We start from the raw sequence: 13,497 nt of genomic DNA, 5'->3' as shown, positions 1-13,497 counted from the left end.
AGTGGTTTTTCTGGTTTCCCTTCATTGAACATTAGCTAGAGAGAGAAAGGGAAAAAAGCACTGTTGCTAGGCAGACTTCAGGAGGCAACAGAGCCTGCAGTTCAACAGAGAAACACCGGAGGGCACCCCAACACAAGAAAACAGGAACCATGTCTACTAGGACAAAAATGGAGGCCGAAGACCAATTAAAAGAAGCTGAACACAGGCGACAACTGGAAATAAAACAAAAAGAGATGGAGATAAAAGAAAAGGAAGAAAGCATCAAACTGGCAGCCTTCCAAAGAGAACAGGCAGCCCAAGAGGCAGCACACAAAAGAAAACTAGAGGAAGAAGAGGTGGCCCACCGCCGAGAAATGGAAAAACAACAAAAAGAAATGGAAGAGAAGGAAAAACAGAGAAAACATGAACTGGAGATGGCAAAAGCTGGGCTGCATGTGCCAGCCAACCCTAACAACCCGGCGCCAAGTATTGCTCCACAGCACAGGAAATTTCCCACCTACAAGGCAGGTGATGACACCGAGGCCTTCTTGGAAAATTTTGAAAGAGCCTGTCTTGGGTACAGCATCCCCGAAGACCAGTACATGGTAGAATTAAGGCCACAACTCAGTGGACCTTTAGCAGAGGTGGCAGCTGAAATGCCTAAGCTGCAAATGAACGACTATAAACTTTTTCAAACCAAGGCCAGATACAGGATGGGGATAACCCCAGATCATGCCCGTCGGCGCTTCAGAACCCAAAAATGGAAACCAGAGGTGTCATTTCCCAAACACGCCTACTACATTGCAAAAAACTATGAGGCCTGGTTAACAGGAAACAACATTCAAACCTTGGAAGAAGTGAACCTCCTCATACAAATGGAGCAGTTCTTGGATGGTGTTCCTGAAGACATCACACGGTACATACAAGATAGAAATCCCAAAACTATCGCTGAGGCGGGGGAGATTGGAGCCAAATGGATGGAACTGGCAAAAAGCAAAAAAGCTACTGTCAAGGGGAACGATTACCCCAGGGGGCACACAGACCATAAACCCTACAACCGAGGACAGCCAAAGACCCTACATACCACCCAAGTAAAGCCACAGATACCCTACTCTTCAACCTCACCAGTCTCCAGTAACTCACCTCGGCCCAGTGACCCATCAGATGGAAGATGCTTTAAGTGTAATGAACTGGGACATATCAAGGCCAACTGTCCCAAGAACACCATGCGAGTGCAATTCATTACACCACCATCACCCCAAAGATCCCCAGGCCCAGATGCCTCTCAAATACCCTTGGAGCGAAGGGAAAATTTGAGAGTGGGCGGAAAGAAGGTTACTGCGTGGAGAGACACGGGGGCACAAGTGTCAGCTATCCACCAATCCTTCGTTGACCCCAAATTCATCAACCCAAAGGCCAAAGTTACAATTTACCCCTTCATGTCACAAGCTGTAGACTTGCCTACAGCTCAACTGCCTGTCCAGTACAAAGGCTGGTCAGGAATGTGGACTTTTGCAGTCTATGACAATTATCCTATCCCCATGCTACTGGGGGAAGACTTGGCCAACCAGGTGAGGCGGGCCAAGAGAGTGGGAATGGTTACCCGTAGCCAAACCAGGCAAGCTTCCAGACCCATTCCTGTTCCTGAGCCGTCCACAGAGGCCCCGTCTGTGTTACCAGAGACCCAGACAGAGGTAGTGGACCCGGATTCCATGCCTACCACTGAAACAGCCACAGCATCTCCAGTCCCAGGCCCGGAACTGGAACAGCAACCAGCACCAGCAAGTGCAACCACATCTTCAAACTCAACGCCAGAGGGCGCCAGCGAGCCAGAACTGGCAGAAGCACACGACAGCCATACCCAAAAGGCTCAGCCAGAGCCTGAAATACCCTCAGGTGCACCAGCGGAGAGCGGTTCACCAGCAACGGAAACAACCCCATCACCTACATCGCTTCCAGAGGGACCAAGCCCAAGTCCACAGTCTGAGGAAGAACTGGTGACCCCAGCCTCAAGGGAACAGTTCCAGGCTGAGCAGGAAGCAGATGACAGCCTTCAGAAAGCGTGGGCGGCGGCACGGAGCACCCCACCGCCTCTCAGCTCTTCTAATCGATCCCGGTTTGTTATAGACCAAGGACTTTTATACAAGGAAATTCTTTCTGGTGGACACCGGGAAGAATGGCAGCCGCAAAAACAGTTGGTGGTTCCAACTAAGTACCGGGGGAAGCTCTTAAGCTTAGCCCATGATCATCCCAGTGGCCATGCTGGGGTGAACAGAACCAAGGACCGGTTGGGGAAGTCCTTCCACTGGGAGGGGATGGGCAAGGATGTTGCCAAGTATGTCCGGTCTTGTGAGGTATGCCAAAGAGTGGGTAAGCCTCAAGACCAGGTCAAGGCCCCTCTCCAGCCACTCCCCATAATTGAGGTCCCATTTCAGCGAGTAGCTGTGGATATTCTGGGCCCTTTCCCAAAAAAGACGCCCAGAGGAAAGCAGTACGTACTGACTTTAGTGGACTTTGCTACCCGATGGCCAGAAGCAGTAGCTCTAGGCAACACCAGGGCTAACACTGTGTGCCTGGCCCTAACAGACATCTTTGCCAGGGTAGGTTGGCCCTCTGACATCCTTACAGATTCAGGGTCTAATTTCCTGGCAGGGACCATGGAAAAACTGTGGGAAACTCATGGGGTGAATCACTTGGTTGCCACCCCGTACCACCATCAAACCAATGGCCTGGTGGAAAGGTTCAATGGAACTTTGGGGGCCATGATAAGAAAATTCATCAACGAATTCTCCAATAATTGGGACCTAGTGTTGCAGCAGTTGCTGTTTGCCTACAGGGCTGTACCACATCCCAGTTTAGGGTTTTCACCATTTGAACTTGTGTATGGTCACGAGGTTAAGGGGCCATTACAGTTGGTGAAGCAGCAATGGGAGGGGTTTACGCCTTCTCCAGGAACTAACATTCTGGACTTTGTAAGCAACCTACAAAGCACCCTCCGACACTCTTTAGCCCTTGCTAGAGAGAACCTAAAGGATGCTCAAGAAGAGCAAAAGGCCTGGTATGACAGACATGCCAGAGAACGTTCCTTCACGGTAGGAGACCAGGTTATGGTCTTGAAGGCGCAACAGGCCCATAAGATGGAAGCATCATGGGAAGGGCCATTCACGGTCCAAGAGCGCCTGGGAGCTGTAAACTACCTCATAGCATTTCCCAATTCCTCACTAAAGCCTAAAGTGTACCATGTTAATTCTCTCAAGCCTTTCTATTCCAGAGACTTACAGGTTTGTCAGTTTACAGTCCAGGGAGATGATGCTGAGTGGCCTGACGGTGTCTACTACGACGGAAAAAAAGACGGTGGCGTGGAAGAGGTGAACCTCTCAACCACCCTGGAACGTCTGCAGCGGCAACAAATCAAGGAGCTGTGCACTAGCTTCGCCCCATTGTTCTCAGCCACCCCAGGACGGACTGAACGGGCATACCACTCCATTGATACAGGTAATGCTCACCCAATCAGAACCCCACCCTACCAGGTGTCTCCTCATGCCCAAGCTGCTATAGAACGGGAGATCCAGAACATGCTACAGATGGGTATAATCCGCCCATCTACCAGTGCATGGGCATCTCCAGTGGTTCTGGTACCCAAACCAGATGGGGAAATACGCTTCTGCGTGGACTACCGTAAGCTAAATGCTGTAACTCGTCCGGACAACTATCCAATGCCACGTACTGATGAGCTATTGGAAAAGTTGGGACGTGCCCAGTTCATCTCTACCATAGACTTAACCAAGGGGTACTGGCAAGTACCGCTAGATGAACCTGCCAAGGAGAGGTCAGCATTCGTCACCCATACGGGGGTGTATGAATTCAATGTCCTTCCTTTCGGCCTTCGAAATGCACCCGCCACCTTCCAGAGGCTGGTAGACGGTCTACTAGCTGGACTGGGAGAATTTGCAGTTGCCTACCTCGATGATGTGGCCATTTTTTCAGACTCCTGGCCCGAACACCTACTCCACCTGGAAAAGGTCTTTGAGCGCATCAGGCAGGCAGGACTAACTGTTAAGGCCAAAAAGTGTCAAATAGGCCAAAACAGAGTGACTTACCTGGGGCACCAGGTGGGTCGAGGAACCATAAACCCCCTACAGGCCAAGGTGGATGCTATCCAAAAGTGGCCTGTCCCAAGGTCAAAGAAACAGGTCCAATCCTTCTTAGGCTTGGCCGGATACTACAGGCGATTTGTACCACACTACAGCCAAATCGCTGCCCCATTGACCGACCTAACCAAAAAGACCCAGCCAAATGCCGTTAAGTGGACTAATGAGTGTCAAAAAGCCTTTACCCAGCTTAAGGCAACGCTCATGTCTGACCCTGTACTCGGGGCCCCGGATTTTGACAAACCATTCCTAGTAACCACAGATGCATCTGACCGTGGTATAGGAGCAGTGCTCATGCAGGAAGCAACAGATCACAACTTCCATCCTGTCGTGTTTCTCAGCAAGAAACTGTCTGAGAGGGAAAGTCACTGGTCAGTCAGTGAAAAGGAATGCTATGCCATTGTGTACGCCCTGGAAAAGCTACGCCCATATGTTTGGGGACGGCGGTTCCAACTACAAACTGACCATGCTGCACTAAAGTGGCTTCATACTGCCAAGGGGAACAACAAGAAACTTCTTCGTTGGAGTTTAGCTCTCCAAAATTTTGATTTTGAAATTCAACACATCATAGGAGCTTCTAACAAAGTTGCTGATGCACTCTCCCGTGAGAGTTTCCCAGAATCCAGTAGTTAAAAAGTGTTCTTAAAATGTAAAAGTCTGTTAGTTATATACTTAGTAGTATATGTAAAGGTGCATGTGTTGTATTAATCTGTTTATTTCAAGTTCTAGAAGGAAATTGCCGCCAGTGAGCTTCCCCACTGTCTGCAATTTGGGGGGCGTGTCATAAACAGATAGCTAAGGGTTAATGTCTCTTTCACCTGAAACACCTGACCAGAAAACCAATCAGAAAACCGGATTTTTTCAACTTTGGGTGGAGGGAAGTGTGTGTCTGAGTCTTTTGTCTGTCTGCCTGTTTCCTCTGAGCTTTGGAGAAGTAGTTCTATTTTCTAGTCTTCTGTTTCTAAGTGTAAGGACAAAGAGATCAGATAGTAAGTTCTATGGTTTCTTTTCTTTGGTATTTGCATGAATATAAGTGCTGGAGTGCTTTGATTTGTATTCTTTTTGAATAAGGCTGTTTATTCAATATTCTTTTAAGCAATTGACCCTGTGTTGTATCATCTAAATACAGAGAGCACATTTGTATGTATTTTTCTTTCTTTTTATATAAAGCTTTCTTTTAAGACCTGTTGGAGTTTTTCTTTACTTCAGGGAAATTGAGTCTGTACTCACCAGGGAATTGGTGGGAGGAAGAAATCAGGGGAGTTCTGTGTGTTGGATTGCTAGCCTGATTTTGCATTCCCTCTGGGGGAATAGGAAAGTACTTTTGTTCCAGGATTGGGAACGGAGAGGGGGAATCACTCTGCGTAGTTTCACAGAGCTTGTGTCTGTGTATCTCTCCAGGAGCATCTGGAGGGGGGAAGGGAAAAAGGATTATTTCCCTTTGTTGTGAGACTCAAGGGATTTGGGTCTTGGGGTCCCCAGGGAAGGTTTTTCAGTGGGACCAGAGTGCCCCAAAACACTCTAATTTTTTGGGTGGTGGCAGCAGTACCAGGTCCAAGCTGGTAACTAAGCTTGGAGGTTTTCATGCTAACCCCCATATTTTGGACGCTAAGGTCCAAAATCTGGGAATAAGGTTAAAACAAGTATCATCTGCAAACTTTGCCACCTCACTATTTACCCCTTTCTCCAGATCATTTATTATTAAGTTGAATAGGATTGGTCCTAGGACTGACCCTTGGGGATCACCCCTAGTTACCCCTCTCCATCCTGAAAATTTGCCTTTTATTCCTACCCTTTGTTCCCTTTCTTGTAACAGTTCTCAATCCATGAAAGGACCTTCCCTTTTATCCCATGACAAATTAATTTACGTGAGAGCCTTTGGTGAGGGACCTTGTCAAAGGCTTTCTGGAAATCTAAATACACTATGTCCACTGGATCCGCTTGTCCACATGTTTGCTGACCCCTTCAAAGAACTAATAGATTAGTAAGACACGATTTCCCTTTACAGAAACGATGTTGACTTTTGCCCAACAATTTGTTTTTCTGTGTGTCTGACAATTTTATTCTTTACTATTGGTTCAGCTAATTCACCCCTTCTATGTTGACTTTTGCCCTCCCACTTCAGAAGGTCCGGTGTACACTCCCCTCACTGACAGCTGCACTGGGCCCAACCCTTTCTAGGGAGACCAGCACTAGGCTGAAAGTCCTTGTGTTCCCTGCTGTGAGAGTGGGTGGCCCCTTCTGGGGGAATCCAAAGGAGAAGGTCTAGCCAGAGTCTGGCCCTTCATTTTTTCTGAAGTACATGGCACAGGTTATAAAAGAATTCTTTGAGAGGATCCTCAAACATAGATAGGGGTGAAACAGTGGATATAGTGTACTTGGACTTTCAGAAAGCCTTGACAAGGTCCCTCACCTAAGGCTGTTAAGCAAAGTAAGCCGTCATGGAATAAAAGCGAAGGTCCTCTGGTGGATCAGTAATTAGTTAAAAGATAAGAAACAAATGGTAGGAATAAGCAATCAGTTTTCACAGAGAAAAGAAGTAGATAGTGGAGTCCCCCAAGGGCCTATTCTGGGGCCAGTGCTGTTGAACGTATTCATAGATTATCTGAAAAAAAGGGTAAAGAATGAGGTGGCAAAGTTTGCAGATACTAAATTATTCATGATGTTTAAATCCAAAGCAGACTGCGAAGAGTTACAAAGGGATCCCACACAACTGGGTGGCTGGGCAACAAAATGGCTGATGAAATTCAGTGTTGATAAATGCAAAGTAATACATAATCCCAACTATACATACAAATTGATGGGGTCTAACTTAGTTGTTACCATTCAAGAAAGAGATCTTAGAGTCATTGTGGCTAGTTCTCTGAAAACATCTGCTCAGTGTGGTTGGGGTCATCATTGTGGTTAGATGTTGATAGATGTTCGGCTGTGTGTCTGTGTTTCTTTTGTGTACCACTTCAGCCCTGCGCAGACAACTGGCGTGGCAGACCTTGAGTGAACTGCCCAATGACCACAAGATTTGTTAAGGGATAAAGACACCCAGCTAGGTTCATTATCAATGAAGCACTGTACTAGTGTTCCGCAGACTTTACCGGACCACTAATACATGTATGCCCGTAACAATGGAGCAGCTTAGTGACTTTCCGTTCCTCCCTAGGCCAGACAAAGATACTTCCTTTGAGATACATTTTATACCTCAATACAAATAAGTTAGTACTGCCCTTTTGACATAGTTACTGCCTACTTACCTGGCTGGTTATCACCCATCACCTTGTACATGTTGCTTTGATTAAAACATCTCTCTCTGTACTGTCCTCCTGACCTTATTGTTTTAGGAGGGGTCAGTGTGTTCCTGTTATCCTTGAGGTTTATGTTTGTACCATCCTTGATATCAGAATGTTCTGGTACCACTTAATATCAGGATGTATTTGTGTAAGTACTCTGTAACTAGCACTTCTTTGGAATGGGTATTTCTGCAATATCAGCCCTGTTCTTGCCAAATTCTGTGAGCAGGTCCTGCCTCATGCCAGGCCTCTAATACACAAGGGCTTATGTCTCAGGCTCTCTTCTTACTACAGGGATCAAATTGACTACTTCCTCTCCTCCTTGCCTCATGAGCTGGCTATTACCACCAAGTACTGCCACATCGTTTAGAAAATATATCCCTTCCTTTCTGCCCATTGTCTTAAGGCTCTTGTTCATACCCTGGGTAGGTGTCTGCCTTGACAGGTGTTAACTATCACCTCCTCTCTGCCCTCTGTGACATCTATATTGCATTCTCCAGTCCCTCCAAAATATAGTGGCCAAAATTATCTTAATTGCCAATTAATCCGACCATATCATTCCCCTTGCCACATCTCTCCATCTTGCTCTCCCTTGTTCAGCATGTCCAGTTTAAGATTCTGGTCCTCCCATCAAAGCTCTGCACAGCTCTACCCTTGCCTAGCTCTTTTATCCTGTGATGTATCATGACTTTCCAGCAATGCCAGTCTTTAAAGCCCTTTTAGGATCTTCTCCCACTCCAGTGGCAGTGCCTTGGTGCCATTCGTGGTATGCCAGATCCTCATACTCACCTGTTATTGAGGCCTCTGGGAGCCGCCTCGGTGCCAGCCAGGACCCCATTGTGCTTAGTGCCGTGTCAAAGACCTAGCATACTATTCGGGGCAGGGTCTGTCTAAAGGCTGGAGTAGCCTCCCAGTGAGAGTAGCGGGGGAGGGGGATGACAAACAACCGAACTAGTTTTAAGATGGATCTAGATGAGTTTATGAATGGGAAGGGATGATATGACAGGGTTGCCTGATATAGCAGGTGACTAGACTCGATGACCCGGGAGCTCCCCTCCAGTCCTATGTCCCTGTTCTAAGACTAGATGCAAACAGCACGAGGGAAGTGGGAAAGGCAGCAGAGGGTAATGAAGATGGCTTATACCTCACATACTGAGTGTTGCACAGCTTGATGATTCCTGATGGCTCCAAAACAAAAAAACACACCCCCAAGGGTGGTTTTAATTTTAAAAAACCCTAATTACATTAAAATCTCTCCCCCCCCCCCACTAGTCCATGACTTAGCTCTTACTGGTTGCCGATTCTTTTTAGGGCTATTTCAAAGGAGAAGGTGGCCCTAAATTGGGCTTCCTGTCCGTGTTCCAGCCCCACATTAGCTGCTTAGAGATGTTCAAAGAGACTGACCCTACCAGAAGCTTTCACAGCTGGAATAGTGGGATTTCTGGCTTTCATGAATACTCAGCTTGGTTGTGCTGAGAGGCTCGGTTCCTGTCGTTCTCTAATATCTTTTTAGCTGTGCTTGGAAGCAGTTCCTGAGTATTCCTTGAGTGTTGTCTTTGTTAATTCTGCGCAAGTCTCCCCCTAACAGGCCTGTCAGCAGGTCAAGCCTCAGTTCTTTAACCCAAGCCAGGACATTTGCTTCAGGCCCAGTCTTCGTGAACAACAGCTAAGCTCGGCAGGGAATGGGTTTCCTGTACAGTTGTGTTAGGAGTGGCTGCAGCGAAGTGAACTCTTGGTAACATCAAAAGTTGGCTCACCTAATACCCCTTCCCCTGTTAGAGCTCTGGTGCTGGGTCTTCTCTTTGGACTGATGTATATTTTTTAAATCTCAGCCATGTGCTATAACTTTGAAGGCCCCTCTTATGTTGGGAAGCGGGTGTGGTGAGGATACCCAAGAGAGAGCATTTTGGCTGGCTCTCCCAGAATTCCTCTGGAGAGAACACACTTGAGCCGCTGCACTCCCACCTCAGAAGGTCCGGTGTACACTCCCCTCGCTGACAGCTGCACTGGGCCCAACCCTTTCTAGGGATACCAGCACTAGGCTGAAAGTCCTTGTGTTCCCTGCTGTGAGAGTGGGTGACCCCTTCTGGGGGAACACAAAGGGGAAGGTCTAGCCAGAGTCTGGCCCTTCATTTTTTCTGAAGTACATGGCACAGGTTATAAAAGAACGTGCAGGTCTCTTACATGTATGTTTGGTTCTTAGTAGTTTCTGATGAGTGGTTCCTTTTTATACAGTACTGTCACTTCTGCCATATGAATGATGGGTGATCTTTGGCTGAGCATTTTAATGGCTGTATTCCTGCAGAATAATATAATACTGCCGTGCTCTGATATAGCACTTTTCATTTGTACATCTTAGAGTGCTTTATAAAGGTGTGGTCAGTATCATTGTCCTCATTTTACAGACCAGGAACCTGAGGCGCAGGGAGACAAGTGACTTTCCCAGGGTCAGCCAGCAAACCAATGTCAGAGTCAGGAATTGAAGTCTTTTGAATCTGAATCAAGTCCTGCATCATGATTGTGCAAGGAGAGAGGCTGCCATTTAATGTCCCCATCCTGTACATTATCAGATGCTGTGTGTCAAACAGCTATTCATTTCTAGAATACAGACTGATTTATTTACATCTAGTGTAGTCTATATAATGGAGATGAGGGACATTTTATTATTTATGCATTTATTTCATTATGCAACTATCAGTTGCACACATACAAAATGGGAAACGACTGTCTAGGAAGGAGCACTGCGGAAAAGGATCTGGGGGTCAGAGTGGTTCACAAGCTAAATACGCGTCAACAGTGTGACACTTTCAGAAAAAGCAAACATCATTCTGGGATGTATTAGCAGGAGTATCATAAGCAAGACATGAGAAGTCATTCTTCTGCTCTAATCCGCGCTGATTAGGCCTCAACTGGCTTATTGTGTCCAGTTCTGGACACCGCATTTCAGGAAGGATGTGGACAAATTGGAGAGAATCCACAGAGAGGAGCAACAAAAATGATTTAAGGTCTAGAAAACATGATCTGTGAGGGAGGATTGAAAAAACTGGGTTTGTGTAATCTGGAGAAGAGAAGACTGAGAGGGGACATGATACCAGTTTTCAAGTACATAAAAGGTTGTTACAAGGAGGAGGGAGAAAAATTGTTCTTCTTAACCTCTGAGGATAGGACAAGAAGCAATGGACTTAAATTGCAACAAGGGAGGTTTAGGTTGGACATTAGGAAAAACTTCATAACTGTCAGGGTGGTTAACACTGGAATAAATTGCCTAGGGAGGTTGTGGAATCTCCATCACTGGAGATTTTTAAGAGCAGGTTAGACAAACTCCTGTCAGGGATGGTCTAGATAATACTTAGTCCTGCTATGAGTGCAGGGGACTGGACTAGAAGACCTCTCGAGGTCCCTTCCCGTCCTGTGATTCTATGAAATGGATGTTGGGTAATTGTTTAAATAATAAGTGGGTTTCATTTGACCCAAGCAGAATGAGGAAATGATGAGAGGAGATTGCCCGCCCTGGTAGCTCATCTTATCATGCCACATGGGGAGTGAAATACCGGGCAGTTTGCCACCTCGGAACAATAGGGTGAGCTAAGGATGAGTGCAACTCTGCCCTCCCCCTCGAGTCAGCTTCCTTCCCTTTGTTCTGAATGTTGCCAAAAATTTCCTGTCATGTCTGGAGAGATGCAGGCTGCACGGAAACTTGCCTCTAAGCAGCTCTGTGTGACAGTGAATTTTGACATGTTGTTACAAGCAGCCTTTCTGTGCGTTTCCTCCTCAGTCTCAGCTGCCGGCGATGTATCATTGTGGGAAATGGAGGAGTGCTTGCAAATAAGTCATTGGGGTTGAAAATTGATGACTACGATGTTGTCATCAGGTGAGTCTTTGGTATCCCATTTTGGATATTTTTGTATTCATTTTCAGTATAGTATGAATAGACTGTATAGAGGTTCAGCCTCCATTGTTCACACCTTGACCAGGAACAATCGACATTGTAGGGACGCTTACAATGAAGTGTAAAACAAACCAAGAATGTACAGATTGTCCGAATTCTAAACGTCCGTGGTCCTCCTGACGGGGAAGATAGTTTGTCTCACTTATCCCACAAGTGCCTCCATGCTGTCCCTTCCGTGAGTCAAGCTCTTACCCTCTCCGTACTGAAGTTCTTCCCAAACAGCCACCTCTTCCATGGTGCCCGCAGTGTGTGTGCATCAGTACTGTCTAATTAGCTGCCATTCAAGAGCTGCTCCCAGTTAGAGTCCATAGGTCAGATACTGTCACACACACATGCACGGCATTGCCCAGGACCTACTGCTTCGGAGCTAGGCAGGAACAGAGCTGTGTCCTGCCCAAGGTAGGAGAGTCTGCAGCAGAAGCTGCTCACTTCTCCCCTCCCTGGCCCTGGACACAGGGAAAAGTGCTCAGAGTGGGATAAATCTTTTCCACCTCACGCCCCCTGGCAGAATGTGCTTAATTCTTTGCAATGGTCTTGTGATTACTGTTCCTTTGGGCTGCACCAAACTGTTCTCATAGTGCCCCTCCTGGGATTCCAACTCTGCTCAGAAAGCAGGAGGAAGAAAGGCTTCAATTCTTTGCACTAAGCCACCCACTTTGATTTAAATCCAAAATACCTCAACAAATGAGAAGCTCCATGAGGAGTTCAGTGGTCTGGCAAAAATAAACCCATTCCTATAGCTTAAAACTGTGTGGGTTGCCTGTAGTGTGTCATTTCCACACCCTGCGTGACCTTTCTCCTCACATCAGTAAATCTGAAGCTAGACTGTGGCCTGGGATGATGAGGGTGGTATCTGAGCATCTGTGCTGGCAGGGGGCTGTGAGAGGAAGTGAAAAGGCAGCCTTAAAGGTTAAGTGAAGCCAGGTGCTCAGCTGTGTGAGAGAGCGGGTTAGAGCAGACATCTTCTTAAATGTCTCCACCTGCTAGCTTGAGTCCCATGGAAGTCAGGGGAAGGAGAGGTGCCTTTCTCTTGTCCATTGAGCACCTTTCGTTCTGGGCTGCTTGGCTGCATTAGCAAGAACTAGACCTGGGTGCTAGAGGGTGGATCTCTGCAGCAGAGAAATATGGAGAATCCGTCGGTACAGCTAGCAGATAATTCAGGGGCCCTGTCACATAGTGGGGTTCGGATTGACTCCTAACAGGGCGTGGACCAGTTTTCCTGAGGTAAAAACAAAGGCAGCCGTGCCCCAGGCTAGCGCCACTTGGTGCTGCATGAAAAGAGGAGTTGAGCTGGTCTAAACTATAACACTCAGCTGACAGGGACATTCCCCACATGCTATTAAATGCAGGCTTAAACGCCTGGGCACCTCCAGGGGCTCCTCCATGGGATAATATTGGCAGTTTGGTTTCTGGTAGCATTTGGAGGCTTCAGTCAGGGATTGGAGCATCGGGGATATCCATGAAATAAAGTCAGTCCCTGTGTGAGCTGGCTGGAATTTGAAGCTAGACACATTCACACTGGAAATAAGACTTGCGTTTTAAACAGTGAGGGTCAGGTGAGGTGGAAGCTCCCTGTGAATGAGCAGGCAGAAGCTTAGGGGGAGAGAAAGTGAGGGGAGGTACTTAGTGGTGGGTGGGGCAGCCAGCTTCAGGCCTGGAAGGAGGATCCCAAGGGTTCCAAGTCAATAATGTAACCAGGCTCTGCTCCCCAACCAGGAACGCAGCCTGAAGTCACTGGGACTGTGCACCAAAGTCAGATGGGGCTTTTGAAAATCCCACCCTTACGTGCCAAAGTGTGGGCTTGAGTTCTTTAATCAAGTGATTTCATTTTGAAATATTTGGCCTGTGTATAAGAAGTTCCCAGTAACTTTAATTTCTTGAAAGTCTTAATAACTTTGTACTGTTAATACTGTAGGAATTTTGTTTTAAAGTGACAAAGATTTTGTGTCACTGAGAAAAGTTTTAATAATTCAGACTAAGCCCTGTACGCTGTAAACACTCTAAGCACATGGATAGTCCCACTGACTTGACTCTTCATGCGAGTAAAGTTATGCACCTGCTAAGGGGTTTGCAGGGCCTTAATTTTCAGGGTGTTGTTTGTTGTCTGTAGCAGTGTTGTGAAATTCAGATAAGT

At 46.9% G+C, this 13,497-nt stretch overlaps 1 protein-coding gene across 13 annotated transcripts in view; it reads left to right on the top strand.

The window, feature by feature from the left end:
* Positions 1 to 13,497, top strand: part of ST3GAL3 (ST3 beta-galactoside alpha-2,3-sialyltransferase 3) — a 444,286-nt gene that overhangs the window by 306,979 nt on the left and 123,810 nt on the right. For 12 of the 13 annotated variants that reach the window (XM_030572865.1, XM_030572866.1, XM_030572862.1 and 9 more), the window contains one exon: positions 11,190 to 11,285. The exons of the other annotated variant lie outside the window; for it this stretch is intronic. In XM_030572865.1, coding sequence (XP_030428725.1) covers positions 11,190 to 11,285 — 96 coding nt within the window. The remainder of the gene's footprint in view (positions 1 to 11,189; positions 11,286 to 13,497) is intronic. 13 annotated transcript variants of the gene reach the window in all.

The sequence above is a fragment of the Gopherus evgoodei genome, chromosome 8 (assembly GCF_007399415.2).
Source record: "Gopherus evgoodei ecotype Sinaloan lineage chromosome 8, rGopEvg1_v1.p, whole genome shotgun sequence".
Classification (NCBI taxonomy): domain Eukaryota; kingdom Metazoa; phylum Chordata; order Testudines; family Testudinidae; genus Gopherus; species Gopherus evgoodei.
This window is presented reverse-complemented; position numbering and strand designations above follow the sequence as displayed.